The sequence below is a fragment of the Orbicella franksi genome, chromosome 10, assembly GCF_964199315.1.
Source record: "Orbicella franksi chromosome 10, jaOrbFran1.1, whole genome shotgun sequence".
NCBI classification, from domain to species: Eukaryota; Metazoa; Cnidaria; class Anthozoa; order Scleractinia; family Merulinidae; genus Orbicella; species Orbicella franksi.
Genome location: NC_138154.1, coordinates 22954754 through 22979153, shown reverse-complemented (window position 1 = coordinate 22979153; position 24400 = coordinate 22954754). Strand labels below are relative to the sequence as shown.

General features: G+C 39.0%; 2 protein-coding genes and 2 pseudogenes across 5 annotated transcripts in view; 2 read left to right on the top strand and 2 right to left on the bottom strand.

The window, feature by feature from the left end:
* The first annotated feature begins 4042 nt into the window (after positions 1 to 4042).
* On the top strand, positions 4043 to 6800 carry LOC145501750 (uncharacterized; annotated as a pseudogene).
* A 4084-nt stretch (positions 6801 to 10884) lies between these two features.
* On the top strand, positions 10885 to 11882 carry LOC145500873 (adenosine receptor A3-like; annotated as a pseudogene).
* The window catches only part of LOC145500872 (uncharacterized), a 49877-nt gene continuing 36867 nt past the window's right edge, over positions 11391 to 24400 (bottom strand). For all 4 annotated transcript variants that reach the window (XM_081480408.1, XM_081480409.1, XM_081480410.1 and 1 more), the window contains exons 37-40: positions 14247 to 14462; positions 13885 to 14055; positions 13182 to 13388; positions 11391 to 12856 (exon numbers count right to left, since the gene is read on the bottom strand). In XM_081480408.1, the coding sequence (XP_081336534.1) occupies positions 12828 to 12856; positions 13182 to 13388; positions 13885 to 14055; positions 14247 to 14462 (623 nt within the window). In that variant the 3' untranslated portion in view covers positions 11391 to 12827. The remainder of the gene's footprint in view (positions 12857 to 13181; positions 13389 to 13884; positions 14056 to 14246; positions 14463 to 24400) is intronic.
* On the bottom strand, positions 19571 to 23642 carry LOC145500874 (uncharacterized). The gene is made up of 4 exons (XM_081480412.1): positions 23400 to 23642; positions 21651 to 21860; positions 21354 to 21556; positions 19571 to 19805 (listed from the first exon to the last, which is right to left on the bottom strand). Exons 1-4 carry the CDS (start codon positions 23631 to 23633, stop codon positions 19571 to 19573), a joined length of 882 nt encoding a protein of 293 aa, XP_081336538.1. The 5' UTR covers positions 23634 to 23642.

Here is a 24400-nt window from a genome sequence, read left to right as displayed (position 1 = left end):
GTACCATATAAACAAGAAACATGAAAATAACTTCATTTAGACGACAGGAATAGCTTTTTTCATCTCTCTCAATTAACATCTGCCGTATTCCCTAAACGGACTCGTCTTCAGTAATGGCTGAACTGTTGAGACTGTCACTGGTGCTATAATTTTTTTATATCCACCGTTAAATTTCCCCTATTTTTTTTTTATTAAGGGAATCAACTATTCAATAAACAAGCTGTGTTCAGGGTAAATGGCTAGTTCTTAATCGAGATAACAATGGAGATCAGCCTCCTAATTTACAGTAAATTTGCGGCTATTAAAAGCGACGTAAACATAACTTCGAGCTTCTTGGACGTTCGTCGTTCAAACTTATCATTTTACGGATTTATTTTAATAAATAAGACAAAGAAGGATAGTTCTTCATGTCTGTTACAAGAATTGTCGAGAACTTACGATGGCAGGATCAAGATTGAAGTAACAAGAACTCCTTCGATCCGCGATATTGGCGGGCCGCCAAGGTCACTCGAAATCGGCTTTCTCGATATTTTCCAAAGTAAAAAGAATTGGAACTTTTTAACATCCATTTCGCTGTTAGGACTCTTAAACAAGCCAGCAAGCCAAATCTCAGCAAAATCGGCGAGATACCGTGGCCGCGACCTTTTTATATAAATCGAAAATAACTGAGTATGACTCTTAAATAGCTCGTAAAGATGAACTAGTGTAGAGTTAAAGATGTCTGAACTGTGCAACTGTGCGAAAACATGGGGCGACGTTCACTGATCACTAACAGTGCAAGGAATATTTAATTTAAGTTTATTTTATTTTTTGTTTTTTGCCTCAGCAGCTGCAAAAATGTGTGATTTTGTCCTGTTTGCTTTCAGGCGATGGAAGAGTGCCCTTATTCCAATGCATGGAAGCCTCGATATTTATTTGGTTACTATATAACGTTTATATCCCGCTAGGGCATTCTCATAAACAGAAAATAGCAGCGACGTGGAACACGAAATAATATCCTAGGAGAATGTGAAATTAAACTCCTAGTACGCGAGAGAAATTGTTATGGATATTGGCACGCCATGTTGTTTCTTGATTGTCGACGAACTGAGACAAATTTAACTTCATCAAAAACTGACTTTTTGAAAAGCGGTGTTCTGCGGCATTTTGTAATAACTACGCATTTTGTAATGCCTTACGCATTTTGTAATAAAAGTTGCAGCATTTTGTAATTACCTGCAGTATTTTGTATTAAATGCAAACGACGCATTTTGTAATAAGAGCTGCAGCATTTTGTAATAAACGTCAGTCTACGCAATTTGTAATAACGTGGTGACGCAAATTGTAATTAGTCTCTTCACACGATAATTTCACCAAGCATACAGATTGGCTGGATTCCCTTCAACACTGGCTTCATATAGTTTGTCAAGTGCTCTTTTTTTAGCAGATATTGGGAGCTAAACAACCCACATACTTCTATGCAAATCTATATTTTCAATAAGCATGTGGCATAATTTTAGTCCGAGAGGTGTATAAATTTTGGAAAATAAAATTCTCAATTCCTTAAAAATTTCCTAAATCTTCATAATGGAGAATGGAATACCACCAGGTGAAATAGTTCCACCCATTGTCACGCAAATGTTGACGTTTTATTACTTTCTTTTTCGTGAACCTAACTTGATTCCAAGACTCGGACAAAAGTGAGAAAAAAGAATTTATCTAAAAAATCGCGTGCATCTACTGTACAAATAATGCAAGTCGTCTCTCTATCGTAACGGGAAAACTATGAGATGATCGCGACACTTACGAATTCATTTTGCAAATTATAAAGCGGGACAGAACACGATATAATAACCTAGGGGAATGTAAAATTAAATCCAGGTTGTTGGCCGGTATGTTGTAACCAAACTTTGGGGATAGTTAAAGGTAGATCTATTTAACAACCAATGTCTTTTGTTTTAGTGAGATTTCGTCTTACCTTTGCCTTTCTACCTTCTCCTTGATGTTCTTAAACGTCCGTCTTGTCCAAAGACAGGCAATCCTCAGACACTCTCATTGCATCTGGAGTCAATAAGCAGCTTGATTTTCATATATTTAAGAATTGGATATATAAACAATATCTCTGAGATATTACCCAGTTTTAGCTAGGGCATATTCAGTCACGTGAGGAGATTACACCAATCGCGCGCGAGGGACGTGTTGGAATATAAGAAATTATAGATAGCCAAAAGAAACCAAGCAGAAGGTGATGTTCCTATGATTTCAGAGAAAATAATCCACTTTTTTCTTTTCTTTTCTTTCTTTCTTTCTTTTTTTTCGGGGGGGGGGGGTGGGGGCGGACACTTCATTCTACTGAAACCAGAGATAAGCCGGTAAACCCCTGAGAACTCAGAGCACTAATCAGAAGTATTTCTACTTTCACCAGCTGAAATATCAATAACACGAATGTCCTTTTCGATACAAGAAATATATGAAAATCTTTTCATAACCTAACAGCATCTTATCTATTTCGGGCAGCTTATGAAACGAGGTATTTCAAATAAGATTTATAAAACCAGTTTATCATGCTTCGACTCATGTTATTTATAAGTTAGTGTACTCCTCGTCATTGAATTTTCAGTTTGAAGTTGACATGTTAACCCTTCACACGTATGCTGTGCCTGACTTTTTTAATAAATACTTTTCATCCATCCATCCATCATCCATCCGTCCGTCCGTCCGTCTATTCGTTCGTTCGTTCGTCAGTCAGTAAAACGGACACGTCCCATCGGTTTCGTGAGCTAAGCATATATTATTTTTAATTTCCTGTTAAAAGACCATTATTTTGTTATACAAAAAAGTACGCTTAACATGACAAATGTTCATTTGGCCGATGTGTAATTCATTTCGAAATGCTGGCTAGCCATAAAATATCCTATACGTATCCGTTTTACTCGTTCCTTAATAGATAGATCCGCTGTGATCTGCTTCGCAATCCAACAGGTGGCTGGACGTTCGACTACATATGGAGATCTAGAACTTTACGAAGCCGTTTTCGAAGACTAAGAGCCGCAGCAGACCCAAACTTTAACAAAGAAAACCTTGTCCTCTGGCGTATATGGATGATACTTAACCTCTGACATTTTTCCTTGCCATTTCTCTGAACTTCCATGACATACTTCAAACTGTAGCGCTTATTAAATTCCAGATAACACGAAACGATCGACCGTACAATATCACCATCTTTGCAACTGTCCTGAACAATCTTCCTAACTTCCTCACTTTTTCATACGTCCCTTACATATTCATACCACCTAACCTAAGTACCGCGTATTTGTCGCGAAAGAACTTCGCCTGTTCACTAAATAAATCAAAAACTCTCTCACTTGATCTCTTTATTTATATTACGGACAGACTGCTACAATGTTTTACCGATCCGAACTCGCTGGCACAAGAGTCCAGTTAAACCTTGAATGTTTCTGCCAACTCACCAGAAACTCTTTCAAGTACAACCTCCTCTCTTAATGCTTTTCCCTTGACGCAAATCTTCTTTTTCATCATGCCCGAGAACTTCTTCCCTTTAGACGCCATTTTGAACAGGTTTGTTTTGCAAGAGATTCACGCGAGGAGTTCGCGAAGAGCGCGCTATGCAGAATTTCATTATATGGGCAAAAATTAGAAGAGTGATTTTCATTGGTCGGGAATAATCGGCAGCATAGTTTAAAACAGATAAGGGAAGTTAAACGCTTCTAGGTGATATGCTTCTGGTTATGATAAATATGATTGTGAATGTGAAAGAAAACAGCCAAGCTGCGCAAATAACACAGATGTAACTACGGGTTTTAGTAATGCGATGACGTAGAGGCCAAAAAACGGTATGCATTCTCTCTAAAGAAAGAAGAACTAGAAACACAATAGAAGCACATTCTGAGATAGAAGCACATTCTGAAATAAAATCTAAGCTTAAGACGAGGTTCTCCACACCAAAACAACCTGCCGACAGGCCTACGCTTAGGTCAGCCAAAGCCAAGTTGATTACTACGTAGCTTGTGTGCCTCAGAGTTTCCGTTTGTCTCAAGAAGATATGAATTGTGATGGAATTGGCAAAGACAATCGCTATGCTTTCCAACATAAAAGTTGCGCTCCAAATCCACTTTTCCTAAACGGGAAGCGTTTGGCTGCTTGCATTGTTCATGTTGGTTAGAATCTAACCTAAGGCAGTAGAAAAAAAAAGAAAAAAAAAAACAGTGAACTGACGTGATCATTATATCAAGCATCATGCGATACAACACCAATACCCCAAAAAGCTGCGTTGCTTTCCTTGTGCAAGGCCGCAATCACCCTCATGCCTCAACTTTCTGGCCGTGGAACATTGTACGAAATTCATAATTGGTCTTCCTACAAGGTTTCCTCCTTTATCGCCGATTTCTTATCAAAACAACATCTTATAGTTTTCATTCCTAATTGCAGCACATTCTGAACCCGACTGAGCTGTGTTATCAGTCTTTTGTTACGGTTTTCAAGTGAAGACTTGAATAATTAACAAGTTGTCAACAATGGACTTAATTATTTTTACCTGAAAGCGGGTGAAATTCAACCAATATGCGTGGAGATCGATATTTTCATCCCAAGCTATATAAAATCTCTATAGTATTATTGTAATTATTCATGGTAAAAGCGGTTATTTGGTTTTCAAAACTTTTCGCTTTTTTTCTGGAAGACATATATTCCTAAGGTAAGTTATATTTCGGAGAAGTTTTATGTATGACAATTGTGCGTCATGAGCCTCAGTAATTCTGTGCCTCTCTATTTTACCTTCAAATAAATTTACATCATTCGTTAGAACTGCAACACTATAAATTAAAGTCACCGAGAATATATTTCAAATCTCCCGAAGTTTACACTCATTCGTTTGACCAAATGATGATAGAGCTCTCGTCTATATTTCTGACACGTTTAAAGGTGAAATCCAAATTTACCGATGACTTTCTTGGAAATGAAATATTTCAATAATAACGAAATATACCGAGGAGAACATCTGCATAAAAATTGGGAGATAGGTGACCTTGGGAGAAAGTTTAGAAAATTTGTGCTGTTGGGTTAATGTGTTTTTAAACAAGGACTAGATTCGCCAAAAGGTAAAATAAATAAAAATCATAAATATTTAAATAGGTTATTATTTCTGGAAATCTATACGCTTTCGTCGTTATTATAAGAAGATATTTTGATCTCGTCAGATACTTTACTGTCAGTCTTGCCTTTACGGAAATCATCAGAGGTTTCACTGCCCTTCTGATCGTACTTGGTTTGCTACATTCAGATAGACTTGGATGCCGTGTGACCTATCATGAATTGTTCCAGACATTACAGACTCTCTGCGATGTATTCTCACTGTGCTTTTTGGCGGCAATCTCTTTAGATATGCATTACAGGACATTCTGGCCTCTAACGCACAAGCTCACCCGTGTCAGATGTTACATGACAACGAACTTTCTCATTTGTATTCTCTCAATGGCGATCACTATGACCTACGCTTTTGCCTTGGCTGGTTACTATCAGCTTCTTATTTCAGATGTAGCAGTTTGGTTTGTTGAGATTATTGATTTGCCCAGTATTTTCACCAATTACATTTCGATTTGGTTAAGGCTTAGGTGCAGAAGAAACTCTCCTGTTTCGAGGCTTGAAAAAAGAACTTCGACCTTTCCAAAGAGTTTTCTCTTTGCGCGATTGCCTATCTTGCAGTATGGTTGCCAGTTCAAATTCTCCAAGGAATTTCCCATTTTACTTGGACTTTCCTATGCAACGCAGTATATTTTATGACATTTCTCAAAATGTTTTGTGCTTTCATCTGTCCTGTGATATATTACATGAAACTTTCGTCATTACATAGGTCCTGTACATGTAGGTGCACTTTGATACGCCGTAAGCACACATCTATGATTCCACCAGATAGCTTGCCGGTCATAACGCTCAAATCAGCTTCTTATTTAATGACGGCACTTCGACTCAATTGCAAAAGCAATCGATTTACCTCATTCCTCCAACAAAATTCCGAACACCATGACCAGAACAAGAATAACTGAATAAGAATCGACGAGCGTTGTCTTCCTAATGTAAAACCAAATTCTCCCGAGAAACATGAAAAAGGATATGTTCACTGCAGTTAATCAGTAATTTGATTCGACTCAGGAGGACGAACTTCTTAGTTTGAGACCCTGACGTGATCTTGGTCCAGACGATCTTTTTCCTCAAGATATAACTAGGCGTGCGTTCCTTTGGGGTGATCTGGATCTGAACAGTAATTCCAGATCACTCGGATCATAGTGCGCTAGTGCATCAAAGAACCCGTGACCAGAGTGGATTCACCGGTTCCTTTGATGTACCATGATCATCCATATCACCCCAAAGGAACGCACCCCAAGACAATTTACCTCTGTGAAAGTAAGAATTCCTTTGATGTGTGTTGCCATGCTGTTACGACCACTGTAGAACGGCAATGTATAACTTACTAGTAAGCATGACAATAATGATAAAGGTAGTTCTTGATTCAACTTTTCCACTGCTGCTGGGAGTGGCCTCGGTTGAAGTCGATACACTGGAAAAATAAGTCGAAGGTTTCTGAGGGGATATGTTTGTACCCATTATACACAAGGCTCTTGATCACATGTAAAGATATTCGCTGTTTTCGCCCCATGCCACACCCGTTAGACATTTTCAGAGTACATCAGTTGACATTCCAATATTTAAGCAGGTGAAACTTTTTGATCGAAGAACAGTTTCATATGTAGTTGGAAGTAGAACTTGATTCCCATTGACTTACAGAATGGGTATAGTCATACTGGTATTGCAGCAAGTTGGCCCAGAGGCCACGTATGATAGGCGTAAGTTGCGGTTATCTTGATTTTTAGCTTGTAACCTTAAATAAATTTTATTTATGTGTTTATTTATTCACTTGTCTATTTGAGATTTTAAATTCATTATCATTAAGAAATGGTAAGCGTGCAGCGTGCAGCGTGCAGCTATCAAGTTATGGATGCACGCGGGAGGTTGCTAAGTACGAAATGGAAGCGTAAGAGTCGCATGAGGCGATAGCCTTTTGAGATGTATATATTGAATCTCGTCCGGCTTACATGAAGTCAAAAGCGCGATAGACCGCGCAAAAATGTTCATTAAAAAATCTGGCAAAGCGACACATCAAAATTTTTCTTGGATCGCGGCGAGTTAATAGTTTCTCGGGCAAACAAACAATTTCAAACCGCGCAGTGACCTCAGTTAACCCAAATATTAAGCTGACAACAAACGAAATTGTACCAGGTAAAAGCCTTTCTCAAAAATTGGTTAAGCTTAAATTTGGATTGGTTTTCCGACGAAATGAAAAAAAAAAAAGCACATGGTTGAAACTTTTGGCGGCTGAGCTCTCTGTCCTTCACGGCCTATTCGGCAAAAGAAAAGCGAACGAACATCCCTGGCTTTGAGCTGTTTCAGGGTCGAGATGCTCTTATTCAGTAGCAGGTTTGTGGTTTACATTTTTCTTTCCGCTTCCTTTTAAATTTGATGAGTCGTGCGTCTAAAACTGAACTTGAACACATGAATGGCTTTTTAAAATGATGCCTGTCACTTTCGTTATTTGGTAAAATAAGCGAAGGCCTGAAGGAAAATGTCAGAATTGTAAGCTTATATTTGTGCACGATGCAGTCTTTCCTTCGTGCGGCTGTTTCGTCGAGAGTTCATATCCACGATCGAGCGACGAGCGTTTGAGCAAAACTAAAAAGTGGGAACTGAAATAATTCATCAAAGGCTACTAATATTTGATAAAACTTCCTTTATTGAGGTTCAGAAAAACTATTACCTTTAACGTTTTTGGAACAGAAGGATTTCGTATGTAAGACTTCACAAACAGAGATTTGTTTAAGCTTTCATGTTCAAGTTTTCTTCGCCGAAAGCATTTAAATGGCTTTCGATGCCAGAAAAGTTTTACAACGAAAGCTAGTGCCGAATTTTATTGTCATCAAATGGCTAGAAAATTCTCTGTAAAATTCCGCAATGCATCAGACTAACCTCGGAAGGTTGCTACAGAACAGTTTGTTGTTTTTTTGGTCCGTCTCCGAGTGCTGATTGCCTTTGTTCAACCAGCTGATTCATCTCCTGCTCGCTTTAATTCGCAAATCTCTAAGGTGGAGGTCCGGCAGAAAACTTTAGCTCCAAATTTGGTAGCTCACAGGAATAATAGTCCTCATCTCCGGAATAATTGTTACATTTTTCCATATTTTAGGAGAAGAAAAATTGGAATTATGTTTTACAAAGCGCCAACATCGATGAAAAAAATTACCGAGAAAAAATACAAATAAACACACTAACGTGAGCGCTTCGCTAAGGCTATGTTGTAATGCTTTTTGTTGTGTGATTACACTCCTCTAGGTCTACTAACATTACGTCGTTAATTGGTTAGATGTTTCATCACTTTTATATTAACACTTTCACTGCGGTAACTTCTTTTCTTATGTAAATACTTTCTTTTTGTTTTAGCAAATTTCCATGGCTGCTGGCCACGTGAATGAAAACGCTCGAAAAAAGCCTGAAACAGTACACGCTTAGGTGCAATGGCAGGTTTACAGCAGCTTTATTCTAATTTGGTACACGCCTCTTGGTTTGGGCCAACACTCAGTGAACAGCTGTAAATATGGGACTAATGGCTCCAAAGAAAGCAGTAATTTTCAAGGGCAAATAACTCACGAATCCCTTAAATTGATGACGCACTAATATTGTCGCGTTACACTATGAGAATTAGAGGAAATCGCTGGCTAAACTTGTATCAGATGAACGAAGTTTTGTTGTTTTGTTCAAGAGTACCTACATCACTCAAAGCAAATTTAATTTTCGTTTTAAATGGATGAATAATTATTCATAAGTATTTGGGTCGTACAATTTAGTGTCTTGGTCTGACTGTGTTTATTCGATTCAGTAATGAAGCCACGCATATTTACCTAATGTTACAATAGCTAACCTTCGGTTATTTTCGAAGTGGTAATATTTTCAAGCACGTCACTGCGGCTCTCTTTGATTTAAGTTGCTTTCATCTCGCAATCAAGCATAAGTATCACTAGTGATAAAATAACAAGAAGATCTGTTAGATCTTATAACCGCGCTTTTAAAATTTAACTGTTTTCTTAGTACTACAGTCGCACCGCAGTGCATATTCCAAAGCAATCTTTGATGATTCATTGATTACTGTAGACATCACAGCACTTGATCAACACAAACTCTATTATCGCACCATCAGTCGTAGCCGTTGTGACATCTCCGAGACGTAATAGTCTTAATCTGGAACTTTCTTCGGGATATGTATGGGCATGAAGATACGAACACTATTACAAACCGCTTTCTTTCTTTAAAGTCACGATTAAATTTAACTGTTTTTTTTCCCTTGAGTTAAGGGTTAGCAAAGAAGTCACACGAATCACATAATTCAAGAATTGCGTTATCTACGGCTATCTTTAGTACGGTGGTTATTTCCCTATCAATGACGTAATCTTCGCACGTTCTGACACGTTCTTTGCTTGGCTTGCAAATATTTAATTTTGCTTCCGATCTATGAACTCGCTGCGATGAAACAGTCAAAGGATTTACTTCATTTGCCTAAAACCGCAAGAAATACTGGCAAAATTACAAATAAATTAATGACCGTCGCTTCTGCCGAAATAAACTTGCAAAGTAAACACGATCTTATTTGTCACGTAGCGAAAGTGAAAGCTGCAACGTCAGCGCATTCCATGGCTGACATAATACCTTTTTTCAGCGTATTTATTATTCCCTTTAAATCCAACGCTTTGATAAAAAAAAAAAAAAAGAAAATATATTTTACCCACAAAAAAGAAAACAATATCCGTAAAATTGTCCGTGAATTTATGTTTTAACAGCTTCTGGCGGAAAAACATCACACGTTCCGTGACTCAAAGTTTGGCCGAGCGGAGGTCTGTGTCTGGTCACCGACAAAAAAAAAAATAATAAACCACGGGTAAACCTAGAACCGCGCTCGGCCCATGGCCGCGCGGTTAATAAAAACAAGGAGTTTGTCAAGGCACCACATGTAGTCTACAATTTTCAAGTTCTAAAATCTTTAATTAATAAAATAGCAAAAGCTTTCACCGCCCGACATGTATTTGTCCAACGTTTCAAAAAGATGAAATATGCAAGTATATGACAATTTCTAAAGACGTTTGCCAAGGCAAAAATGCTAAACACGACTATAATCATGAGCGAAGGTAAGGACCCACCCAAACGTCAAGTATTCTACATACGACACACAAGGAAAAAAAAAACGCGTGAGAAGTTGAGGTAAAAATACACTGTAGATTGATTATTAATAGCAATAAATATCCAAATAAAAATGCCTGTTCTTTGATCGAGCCGACGGACTGATGAGTATTTACTCTTGTTTGAAGGTCGCTTCCGTGCTGTTATCTTCTTGCCAAGTGATAACAGTTACCTATATACCAATTCCACTTCATGACAATTCTTTGCTTTTTGTGACAATATATAAGGGTTGTCCTCCGAACGTATTGCTGTCATCCCAGTTATTAAAACTAGTAATCCTAGTAATTACTGGCTTTGGAAGTTTTCAAACCTTGCAAACAAATAATTCGACGAAATCTCCAGTAAAATAGAATAGAATAGATTATTATCATTTCTAAAGACCTAACGGGAGAACAGGACAAAGCAGCCGACAAACTGCAAAACAGCTGCAATACCGGTATATATTAGGTTTCATTATCATGTGCAGAGAAATGAACCACTTCTAACTACATTATGTTACGTACAGCGCCTTGTATTGGAAAATTTAACAACATGAGAAAATAAAGAGTGAAGGTAAAAGAGGTCTAGCATTACCTCGAATAAATAAACTAAAATAACAAACTGAAAATAGGTCCAAAACAAGGAAGAGCAGAATGGTCATCAAAACCGATTAGGTATGTGAATTTCAATTACATCTTGCTAAAGAAGCACATGACTTTGTTTGGCAGATGGCTACGGACAAGCCAAGGTTAGCATGGACTGTGGTATTACCTATGGAAATGTTAGCAGCTTTTGCTGGAAATGCAATTGCTATTGCTGTGTTTTGGAAACAAAGATCAACTCTCAAACGAACTTAATACCTCTTGATCAACTTGTCCATTGCTGACGTCTTGGTCGGAGTTGGGGAAATCGAAAACCTTGTATATAACGTGTGATATTTTATACATGGTACACCGGCAAACTGAGGCAACTTCGCAGTTTTGGATGTCTTTTCGGGTTTGGCCTCGTTATCGTTCTTAACTCTTATCTCAGTGGAAAGGTTATACGCTATTGCTTGGCCTTTCCTGCAGAGAACTACAACAACGCCAGCTTACATCTACTCTATTGTAATTACATGGAGCTTGGCAGCAGTGATACGGTTTTGCATTCGAAATCATCAGCATCAAAATCGCCACCATAATCGGAGCATCTTTCTTGATGCTCTGCTTGGTGCTTATTCCATCTTCGTACTTGGCAATAGGATTGCCAAAAGAAACGAGGATCCGAGGATACCAGTAGACAGGCGCGAACAAAACAAGAAGCTTGCCATGACTTTATTCATTGTAACTTCGTTATCAGTGCTAGCATGGCTGCCTTTAACAGTGAGCTACATAATATCCTACTTGGTGCGCATTGACCAACTACGCAAGTTACTTCATTACACTGGAAGATGTCTACAGCTAGCCAATTCATTTGTCAATCCCATCGTATATTATGCGCGAATGCCCGAGTTCAGAAGGACCTTTAAGAATCTATTTCGATCCGTACAGATATCTTCAGAAGAGCTGCAGGCTCACCAACACCGAGTAATGCAACCAGAAGCGGACATAAAGTTTATTACAAGCGAAGTACCAAGAGACTCGCAGAATTGATTCTTATAACGGGGATATGTCATACACGGAACCGGGCTTTATTGAATTTCTGGGAAAACGATCAAAATCTTCGTTTATAATTATTAAGCAATCATTGAAATTAAGACAGCGTTACATGTAGGTTGTAAAATAGAGCTCTCTACCATCTGTAAAAAAGCCGAAAGAAGAAAACACATCAGAAACAAAGGATACTTTGCCGTTATATTTTTTATTAGCTTTTTTTCCTCAGAAATAACACGACCGCCTATAACGGTAGAGCTTCCACTGAATTGCCCACGATAAATACATCAGTCCCATCTATCGACTCTATCTCTAAAATACCGCGCCCCATTACGCCTGAGGAACACAGATGCATTTCATGACAGAAACACAAAACTACTTATATTATAGCTACGGGCTCGTCAACTTAACAGCATGCTAGCAGCGAGCCGCCATAATTGTGGTCTCAATTTCAACATAAATACAAATGCAGTTGGTTGCTTGAAAAGGCTCACACACGCAGGAGCTTTCTTGCACAAATGTCACTAGAAATTAAATGTGATTCAAAAATACAAAATTCTCGTGACAGCTCTTCAGGACGACTGGCTATATACAGCAGCTTCTTGTGACATTTACACCGCAAAGAACAGGTCACCTTCCAAAGCAATAGCATTAGAGACTTATTTTACGCTGAGGAGACGAAACCAAAGGGGAAAAAAAGTGACCTGCTTAAAATTGTTTCCATACCTAAGTATAATAATTTTTTCTATCTCTCTTTCTCTTCCTCTCGGAAACTGTTTTCGATGAAGTGATATTTCTGTTACAAAATTGAGCGTTAAAGGAAACAGGTCTTACGACGCCTTTGAGCGAACAGAAAATGCTAAGCATATGTTAGGTTGAAGCATATATAAATTCCTTGCTGCCACACTTTCACTGACATGAAGGTTCCTGTTAGGAAATATATTTTCATCTGCTTCGTCGGCCTCCGGTATGGCCTGGGAAATAAGACAGAAATTTAGCTTAGAGTTGAAAAGACTCACAAAAACCAACAGATATGAAATTTAAAAAGCGCCAAATTTACACAAGTAGTCCCCGAGGAGAGTTACCTGTCCCCTTGAAGACTGAGATCTCGGCCACAGATCTCTGTATGGATGAATTTGGTAATGTACCCCTGACAATCTTATTGTTCATCTTTAACCTAAAGTCTTACCTAGGCTGATATCTTCATGATAAAGTTGTTACTAATCTATATTATTGCTGCTAGAGATAAATACAGCAAAATAAATACTTATAAACGATGCATCGTCGGAGCAAGCTTACCGTTTGTTCCGTTACATTTAGGCAAGCCACTTGGTGTTCGTGAACCAGGAATTTCCATGCCGATTTCATCTACACACCAGCACACGCCTGACAGACGGTGACATTGCACTGGTTCAAATTCGCCGTCCCCTTTGCAGCGAGGAATAAAATCATCAGAGCGTCCGGTACTTATCTCACGTTGCAACTCGCAGAAAGTTAAATTTCGACCTGAAGCAGCAGAGGTACCTTTCATTAATAACTGCTACGTAATTAAAAAAGAAAACGAAATAAACCACCAGAGCAAACTGAGAGAAGTCAAACAAAACCTGTACAAGAAAGCAAAATTCCGAGAATGTTAACTGATTGACAAGGTCCTAACTGCTTGCAAACACTCGCGTGCCTTGAAAGGACTTACATGTAAAGGGGTTCAGTCGAGGTATTTTGAGTTATTATGGCCACGTACGAAGTTACCTTTAAATTGAAGGAAACCTTAAAATAGTAGTTTACTAAGACGGAAAAACACAACAGAGATAATGATAAATCACAAAGGAACAAGGATGGTCAAGGATGGAGAAGATTGACACGGATTGCAGACGGGTAACTGTAAGGCTAAACTTTTCAAGATACGCAAACCGTGACGTAGCTCCTTTAAAAGACACTGGCGTATTTTAATAGCGCAAACTGTGGTACTCTTCGCTCTATTCTGTGGTAACTTCCAGCTTACCATTGCAGCCGGCTTGACAGTCATCATAACTGTTAAATCTGTTGTTGTTACCATCGCACCCTCCATAAATAAACACAGAGCACACCCCTGCAGTGCTGTTGAAGAACCATGAAGGCATTGAAGATTTACACGGTCCAGGATCTGGAGGTAATGAACAGTTCTTTACAGCCTCTGCAAGTAAAACACAAGCGAGTAGTAACACATGGATCATCAGATTTCGGCCTATTATTTGGAGTTCGCTTGTATTTCTGGTATTCGAACAAGGTCAAATGAACAATTGTATATTTTAAAACGAATGCAATTTAAACGAAGGAAAACTGTTCAAGACTATCAAGTTCAAGCTCAAGATAACTATGACATACCCTGGGAATCACAAATTGGCTTTCCAATTTGTCGGGTTTCTTGTTTTTCTCTTCCATCGCCATCGACGCACCAGCATTCTCCTGTTGCTGAGTTGCACTGAATTTGTTTATATGATCCATCACTCTCGCATAGAGGAACATATTGATCGCGTTCGTTTACTTTAGAAGCCTCATTGTAGCGACTGTGACATAACGACAGCTTGGGCTCTGATAAAGCTAGAGAACGTAAAGACGTTATTTTAAGATCGGTCCCTTTGTAGCCACGTCAATCAAAGGCATAAATTATGATTATGCTTGAATCCAAAGGCATGAAAACAAAACAAGAGAGGTAAATCGCAATTAGTTCAGATGGATTCACAGCTACTTTGACAATGGTATGACGAAATTCATGATCAATAACAAAACAGACGCATGATAAACTGACGTCAATTTGTTACATAGACACGAGTAAGTAACTCGAACGAAAATACGCTACTCGTAAAATTAACTAAAAACTCCATCTGGGACCCGACTGGCCCATTTTCAATAGCCCCACCAGTGAAGATATCGACGACTCATTTCTCGCTTTCAGTGAAAATGGTAAGAGATTAGTCTATATATATATATATATATATATGTCTGAATTTATGAAAACCGTGTCAAATTTGGGGCAAAACTTTCGCGCCTGCCTGCCGGCGATAGCCGGCAGGAAGGCCTTTGCGGTGCTTGAAAAGCCAGGGGGGCTTCCGTCAAGCAGGGTGGGGGAAGATAGCCCTGGGACCTGGCTACCCGCTGATACCAAGCGGGGCTGCCAGGAGCTAACCCCAGGGGGGTGGGGTGGGCCACAGAGAGAGGCACATTCCTCAGTTAAAACTGCTCATTTTCTTTGCAGGACAGCCTCGGCCGGCAATGCCCTGCAGTCTTAGGGGCTGGCAGCCAGCCAGCCAGACACAAGCAAGGTGGGTGAGTAGGCTGTGTGTTGACAGAGTGCCTGTGGTTGATCGAGTGAAAAAGCCTGTGTATTTTCTTGGAAAAGTGTCAGGGTGGTTGTGTTGAAATTAGCACGGTTTTCATAAATCCAGACATATATTGGGGCAGAATGATTTAGGGGGGGCTCCAGTTTAGCTGCTGTGGCCCCAAACCAGTCATGGGAATCACTTCCAGCCGGCAGGTGCATGCTGGGGGCATTTCCCGGGCATTCCCCGCCAATATATGTCTGAATTTATGAAAACTGTGTCAAATTTGGGGCAAAACTTTCGCGCCTGCCTGCCGGCGATAGCCGGCAGGGAGGCCTTTGCGGTGCTTGAAAAGCCAGGGGGGCTTCCGTCAAGCAGGGTGGGGGAAGATAGCCCTGGGACCTGGCTACCCGCTGATAAAGCTAGAGAACGTAAAGACGTTATTTTAAGATCGGTCCCTTTGTAGCCACGTCAATCAAAGGCATAAATTATGATTATGCTTGAATCCAAAGGCATGAAAACAAAACAAGAGAGGTAAATCGCAATTAGTTAGTCTAGCTGGCAGTTGCCAAGTTCATCCTTAGTTAGCACGTACAGCTGGCAGTTGCAGCTGCCAGCCAGTTAGTCTGGCTGGCAGCCAGCCAGCCAGACACAAGCAAGTGGACTTTGATCGTAGACGTTGAAGTTCTATTTGTATTTTTCAAAAAATACTTATCACTAAAGACATGTTTTTGTGTGGGAAGGCACTTTTTCCTGCAACAACTGAGGTTGTAGGTGTTGGATCTAGGTTTTAGAATACAATGCCCTTTCTTGTTCTCTTTAGTTCTATAGGAAATGTATTCCTTATTTATTGCTTACTCTTAGATTTCTTGAGTCTTAGATAAAGAGGAAGATTTTGACATTTGCATTTTTCCGCGAATAATTTAATGTTGGATCCTACGTAATTAACTCGGTATACAATCATACAATGATCGACTAAGGCGGCTTATATTAAGGAATCTCTTATTCTGTGTTAAGCTTTCCTCAAATTCATTGGATTGACTTGTTCAATGTAATGTAATTTGGAATTTGTCTGAAAGATTAAAGATTAAAGATTAAATTCGCGCTTGACATTGCCTCTTTATGGATCAATCCTAAGTATATACTAAAAAAATTAGCATTACACGGTGTCTCGTACTACTCTTTATAACACCGAGGAATAGAAAAATATTTAATAGTTTGAAGCATTTTCCACAACTTTGCACTGAAGCACATGTACATTCGCTGATCCGTACATAACCAGCCTCCTAACATATGTACATCTTATTTAGTGAGCCCTTTTATTGTGTAGCATCGCTTTATAAATTTAATTCTACCCTTAGAGCTCTAAATAAAAGGGATGAGTACGTTGCAGGTCAAAGGAGATAGAAATATTTCCAAAGAGCGAAAAGCTGGAAAAAACCGTGTTCAAATTAACGGGTGCTAAACGCCTAAAAGATAATAGGCAAACCCAACGAAATTGATCAGAGTTCGAAATAACGGAGAGAAGTTTCTTTCTTCGAGTTAGCCTAGTAGGGATTAAGTTAAATTTGCAACTTACACTACCCGCGTTGATCAGAAGTTCCAGATGCAATCTGCCTTGATACTTCACTGAGAGATGGATTTGAGAATGGATGTCACGATGTTTTTTTTTTTCGCCTTTCGCGACTTCTTCGCGAAGAAATAGTTCAATTCCGCTAAAGTCGTTTGGATTGGTCACATTCCATTGCAGCTCTGCAGCATCTAATGGGGTGGGGGTTTTCCAGCTGCTCGTATATTTTCTTACGATAAAGCGGTGTTTTTGGCAAAGTTTTGAATTGGCGATTATCGGTATCTTTTAGTCACCGTTAGGAAAGGCAGGGAGTTTATCTTTTTTATATAACAAAGGGCTTGTAAGTGGTTTTACTTTATTTAGGTGGGGCAGTAAAAACTTAGAATTTCAAAAGGTACCACCGTGTGCATTTATATTACAAGCTAACATTTTCCGATAAAATCATTCCTTCATATGTCCCATCTAAATTTCGTTTTTCGGCCTTTTACCTGGTGCCGCGAGTTAACTTTTATGTAATGCGTTAACTTGTACCCGGCCAACAGCATTGTTTTGGCTAGCACGCCTTCAAAACGTTCCGCGACAGTATGTTCTTTTCATCCTTAGTTAGCACGTACAATCTTTTTTAAAAGAATATTGTTTTTAGGCCCAGGCTGAGTATTCTTATCAGTTTTCTGCTTATTCTAGGCTGAAAAAATTCTTGTGAATATTCCTAGATTAGATAAAGGAATACAAAGTCGACTTTGCCGATAAAACTTCAAATTTTAGCTGATCTAATCTTTTCCCCTCTTCCAAGAGAATTCAGCATTAGGTTGATATACTATTCCATTTAAAAATTATCAGTACTGAAGTAAGAAGAAAGTATATTTCGGGATGGTATCTTTAACCCCCAGGAAACGTATTTGTGCTTGTAGTATTCACAACGAAATGGCAAGGTGCCTGCCGGTTACACTCTTTCTCTTTAGAATATTGAGGCTGAACTTTGCGAAATTTTAAGAATATTTTAAGCATGAACCCGAGGCTGCGATTTTGAAGCATGGCTCTGTTCTGTCATACACTATAATGTCTATATTCTAAGAATATTCACAATAATATTTTCAGCCTACAATCGGCAGAAAGACAAGAACATTCAGCCAGGAAAAAAAAAACAATATCCTTATAAAAAAGGAGTGTAATGTCCCGTGTTTAATGCCCGTTTTATCTATATCTCGGCCAACCTAAAGCCTTCATTTTCCTCCGAAAGGTTTGCTTGTTTATTTCCAACTTAACGTTTCTTGCAACTGTGAAGTTCAAGAATGGCTTACAAAATCAGTATGCGTGTTTGCACAGGTCGAGCAATCTTTATTTGTTTTTGTTGAGGTTTGAATCCCTCGATACGGGGTTTCGCTGTATTTAAAATTGAAAGAGTTTTATATTAGTCAATTGTTTCTTTATCTCATGAGCTCACTTGTTTTGTTTATCTTACCAGCCAAGCTAAGTATCCACTCCGCACTATATAAATTGTAAGAAAGAATCTACGTCTCCGGAAAGAGATCATTCAATTGCATAAACGTGACCCATTGACCTTCCAAGTGTCAACACTCTGATAGGTCCTTATAGACGTCACCCAGAATCAGTACGTGTCTTAGTGAAGCAACTCCCAACAACTTCCAACGTAGATTAAGTAAAACGCTTTACCGCGAAGAATCGTGAACTTTCTCCGTTAAAAATGCAAATCACGTAGTCGAACGAATAAACAGATACATAAACGCACTCTAAAAGCAATGACAATTCACAAACTTAAAAATATGTTCCCAAAAGCACTCGTCTTGCAACTTGATTATCACAAGACTTTGCCCTGTCCAAAGATCTCAGCACAAGATAGCCACTATTCGAGGAAAATAAGAACCAATCTTCTCGGAATATACTGTGCAAATGAAGAAACTATTCACTGCTTCCTCTACGATGACAGTGTTGGTGGAGCAGGACCGAACGAGGTAATATCTTTGTTGAACAATCTACTCGAAAAAATGGAAACAAAATATGGCAGATTTGATCAGCTAACAATCTGGTGTGATAACTCTCCGGGCCAATTTAAAGAATGCTTCTTGTTTTTTTACCTCGATTACCTGGTGAAAAAGGGACAGTTTCTGAGAATAGACCTCAAGTTTCTTTTAGAGGGACATTCCTACTCGATATGCGACAGGCGTTTTGGCTGTATTCAGAAGTTTTTTGACACAGTAGAGAGGGTTGAGTTACCACAAGAATGGGCAACTTTGCTGAAGAACAGTCCTTTAAAAAATATCGAGGTACACTGGGCAACTTTAAACATGATCAAGGACTATAAATCCTGGCTTAGGATGCAGTATATATCCAGGTGTGAGGGTCTAGATAAGGAGAAATTTGAAGTCAGAAGGTTAGCGTGGCTAAATTTTGGTTATGGAGAAGTCGCAGATTTCGAGGGGAAATTGGAACTTGTACACCATCCTGAGACTGTGCTTATACGGTTTAATATTGACACTAAAGAGAAGCCAAGAATGGTTTCGTTCTACAAAAAAAAGCAAATGACGGAATTGAATTCCGATTTACTCGTACCTGCAAGACATGAACAGAGGCCTGTAAATAATCAAGTGAAAAAAGACTGTTTAAAGTTAGCGCGAAAATATTTATCTGAACGCGCACAAGCTTTTTATGCCTCACTAGCTTGTGAAGAAGACTCCTCAGATGATGAAAGTTAATAACTTTTATTATACTTTTTCTACCGAGGATGTTCACTTTATCCACAAACTTGAATAAATACACAATACTTTTTTATACATGTATTTGTGCCACTAGAACTGAAGTTACTGGCCATGGGGAAGGGTCTGGCTATTGGAATACAACGCCCACTCTTTGTCATTGTAGTCCCATAGTAGCTCTACTGTTTCTGGGATGTCATGCAGGGCGACAAGAAAAACCCTTGGATTTCTTGAGTTTTTGTTGGCGACGAAGGGCCTTACATTAGCGTTGTTCCTCGAGTGATTCAGTGTTGCACCCCACGGTAATTCGCCCCTCACATTACCTCTATATGGATCAATCCTAAATATAAATACAAAAAAGAGAACATTACACAGTGTTTCGCACTACTCTTTATAAAATGAGGAACAGAAAAACATTTCATTGTTTGATGCAGGTTTCAACAACGTAGCACTGAAGTACATGTACATACGTATATCCGTACCCAGCAAGCCTCCCAACAGATATGCATCTTATTCAGTGAGCCCTTTTTAGAGTGTAGTATCGCTTTATAAATTTATGTTTACGAGACTTGTGGCTCTTTTGGCGAACAATTAGCACGAAGGGCAAGCAAAGATGCAAATTGCGAGTTAAATGTACCAAGTGCTAGCGTTTTCAAGTGCCACTTGATTCATGGCACTCTAGAACAAGGAAATGTATCGCTTATGTCGGGAAGCGCTGTGAAATGTCACTCGTGCTTCATCAGTTAATGTTGCGTCGTGTTAAAACAAAATCCGCAGAATTTCATCAAGTAGCAGGAACGTACTATCGCAAACTTTGATTCAAATTAACTTCATTTTAAGCAGGAGCGTATAAGAAGGCAAGTTTCTTCAATTTTATATTGAAAATTCGACCATCGCACTGAGATATGATACTGCGAACTAACATAGCAGTGCGTGATGAAGTAGAAACAGTTTACGGTATCTGACTAGCTTTCCTGACGAATCACTGTAACACGGTCTACGCATGAAGAGCCCACCCATATGGCAGCAACATAGATTTAAGCTAGAACGAAGAATTGTGTCTCATATTTTGAGTACTTTTTTAACGAATTTCCGTCTTTTATTTCGTAAAAAGATCTCATTCCTACCAACTTCTTATAACGCTTTTTTCTCCCGGAAAGTAACGATCCCTCGAAAGTAACCACAGCCCGAAAGTAAGAAGCTCCAAAGACTGCTAATTCCGAAAGTAACGTCGATCGTTACTTTCGGAAGTTCACGGTATCATACTAAATACTACAATGCTTCGTAAAAGATTTATGCAACGTTTTCTTTCCTTAAACGATGACTTCGCACCGTTTTACGCGCACGGTTAAGGGCTACAAAAATCCGTTTAATTGTTCTCCCACAATACAAATTGAACAATGTGAGATGTCTGAACTTCTTTTACGCGTTACTCGTACAACTGCTTCTAATGAGTACAGCTGGACAACAATAAGAACACCTAGAAATGAGGACGTGATTGGTGAGCAAAAACGGAAAAACAACTCCGTATTAGCTTGCATCTTGAGTCCTCATTTACAGTGTGTCATGTAAATGCTGTACGTAGACTTTGAAATTGCTTTTGTATCCTAAGCTCTGTCACCAATCTTGTAGTTTTCTGTTCAAAGTGGTCTATTTAAGAGCTAACCTACTATATATCTTATTATCTTGATTATAAAAAAAGCGTCTCTGTTTATCCCACGGAGTCGCCACTGAATAAATTGATATGTTCAAATTTCATTTCATTTCATTTCTAAACCAAACTATGTTAATTTTCCAATTTGCCCCTGAATTTTCAATATAGTATACATAGCAAATTATAAAACAAATCTCAAAACACGCTTATGTACACACTTATAATAGCACTCACGCAATCTGGCGACCCGCACTCTCGAAAACCATGAGGGCGCAAACTTTCCCTTCCTCTCGGTAGATCTCCTCACGCCTCTTAGCCTCTTCCAAAGTCAGCACTTCTCCTTCATATTCACATAGGACCTCGCACTTTTTAATGTCCCGCGAGGCGAAGGCGCATTTTCCCGCTTTTCTTACCGGGTCACTCGGCACATCGTGGAGCTTTAGAAATAAACATAATGTTCAGCATTCCGGCGACAGGTTAAATGTCCAGAAAGATAACACGAGATAGCTGATATTATGCATAACTGCTTACCTCAATTGGTGGAGCAGGTTTGGGGTTGAGGGACATATAATGCTGAACTCTCTCAGCCATTATACGCCCCCCAAATTCAACGGCTGGCTCTCTCTTTGGACGCTGTAGGGCTATCCCCGTATACCCTCGAATGTTTCCACCAGCTTGGGTAGTTGATGCTATTGGCCATAGCCTCTGTTGGCCATATACAAGAACCGCTTTCTTAAATTGCTGATAAACACAAGGTAAAAAACATACAATGTTTAAATGCTGATAATGGTTCGCTCAATTTACATACATTTTTTCTCGATTACTATCATTCTTAACGACTTAGGAAACTGAGTTAAAATCGGGCCTACAATTACACAGGGCGGACATATATCTTAAACTGTTGAACTACTTGTACAAAGAACGAAGTAGGTAATCCGTAAAGATCAGCTACAGTTGGACTCTGCTATTTCGAACTCTCTGATGAAAAGAAACCCTCATCGTTTAGCTTATCTCTAGTTTAAAAGTCATAGCTCCTAGTATCAATAATATGTAAATAATAACCAGTCAAAAATAGTTCGTAACGCTTGTAATAAACATTTTCGTAAATCTTTCTCTAAGTAGTTGGATAGTAAGCTTATTGTATATTAATGGTATAATTAACAATTAGACCCGTAGCCTGCAAGGGCTACGGGTCAATAGCCCATGAGGCGAAGCCGAATGGGCTATTAACCCGTGGCCCTTGAGGGCGAAGGGTCTAATTGTTTTAGTATCACCCAACTAGTCGGACAGAAAAGGCAATAATAAAGTTAGCAAATGCAAGTTGAAGAAATATTTGTTTGGGAATAAAACGAAAGAAAGCGTCATGCTCGATTGCGCCAATTTCGCTACTCGAGGACTATTACTAATAGTCCTCTACTAGCGTAGCCAATTAAAATGAAGGATTTGCATTAGTCCACTAGTTGGGTGATACTAATATAAAATAGATCGATGTGCGGGTTCATGCTGTTATTATATTTACGTTTCTAACTCAATTATTTTTAATTATAAAGTGTAGATGAAAGACAACTCATTTGACTTTTTGAAGCGCTTAATTTGCGTTAGCTAACCATCTGCAATAGCAGCTCGTTTTGTGTGCGATATCGCAGCGTGTTCAAATGGAGAGAGGATTATTATTGGAGCATGTACACACAACTTATAAACAAGAAAAGGTGATATCATGGTGAAATGAAGACCGAATCGTACCGAAAATAGTTAAAACTTTAGGCTCGACAAAAATAAGGCCACCATAAATCGTCTGTGTAAACGGGCTTTAAATGAGCCTAAAGTTGAGGAGGTAATTGATAATTGGTAATTCTTTATTTATCGTGACAACTCCGCTTAGCTAAAAAGCTACTTTGCAGGAAGAACATTAAGGTAAAAGATTAAAGTACGATCACATTAGTTTCTCAACGGTGATCTGATATATGTTTCAATGTTGATATAGTTTTCAATTGTATCATTGCAGTTGGAAATAAAAGGGATTGGTACGTCGCAGGTCATGGGACACAAAAATCAATTCCAAAGAGCGGAAAGTTTGAAATAACCGAGTTCGAATTAACCGTTGCTAAATGCCTAAAATAACACCGGGGCACACCCAAGGGAAACAGATTAGAGTTCGAAAAAACGGGGAGTACAGTTTTTTTTTCGGGTTAGCCTAGTAGGGATTAAGTTAAATTTGTAGGGTCCAACGGTAGTCACAATAGTTTAATGTAATCGGGTTCCAAGAATTTTAATACTTACCCTGTAAAAACTTCCCTTTTTCATGAGATACTGAGTTTGCCCGCGCGTACTGTCCTCTTCTGTCCACAATGAGACGACCCTGCAATATTCCTTAAAAATTTCTTCAGAAGAAACAAAACTTGTCTCTTCTGCCAAAGCAACAGATTTAAGGATAAACTCTTGTAAAAACGGACATTTTGCTGCTCGTTTGTGCTTAAGCATAACTCTTCTAACATTCGCAAATTTGGGCGGCATCTTTGCAGTGCTCCTACAGGTGTTTGTGAGCTGACGATCAAAGCGTTTTATTTATAGGTACTGAGATTTACCCATAAAAATCGTAGGAAACAACTGGTGCTGGCTGATTAGCCAATCAGAAACGCGAATCAGAAATTTCACTAGTGAAGAAAAATCAGCAACTGAACCGGAGCAATGAATTTTCACTAGTGATACTAGTAAAGATGCATACATGCCGTTGGTCTATCGTAGAGTGTTGTTTAGCCCAGAAAACAATAATTGCTATTTACAAAACTAAACAACAAATCAAATTGCTGGAAAGCTACTCGAGGAAAACGATTTAATGCTTCGAGGACGGTAGAAGATTTCTGTATGGGATGAGGTCGGGGTGGGGGTAGCGGAGGGGGGTTGTTTGCGCAACCTTGGCCAAAGTGGACGAAGCAATCAAAATGTACTTATTGATTGTCTGAGGCGTTTATTTAGGATAGTAGCAACTTTATGGACCTATGAAACATTCAGTGAAAACATTGACCTGTAAGCTTTCTTTTTTTTTTTTTATTTTCCTGTTCGGTGTTTACCATACAAAGTAACATCGGAACTCGTGCAAAAAAGAATTCAAAGGCGACGCGTCAGGAGACATATCTAGCAAAACCCGTGAGAGCGCTCTCCGCTATTGTCACCCTCTAAAAGCAACTCAATTGGATCATTTCTAATTTTGAATTTCTTGTTCAGCTTTGATGGAACCACCGACGTTTTCAAGTCGTTTTGTTTACTTTTTAATCTTGAAA

Bases quoted from the DNA above. Each gene is read 5' to 3' on its own strand.
- LOC145500874 (XM_081480412.1), bottom strand. From the start codon at position 23,633: ATGCCGCCCAAATTTGCGAATGTTAGAAGAGTTATGCTTAAGCACAAA. The intron at 21,861-23,399 runs GTAAGTATTAAA...TGTGTTTATCAG, and splicing joins AAAAGGGAAGTTTTTACAGG to CAATTTAAGAAAGCGGTTCT. The intron at 19,806-21,353 runs GTGAGTGCTATT...ATTTATATTTAG, and splicing joins AGTGCGGGTCGCCAGATTGC to GATTGATCCATATAGAGGTA.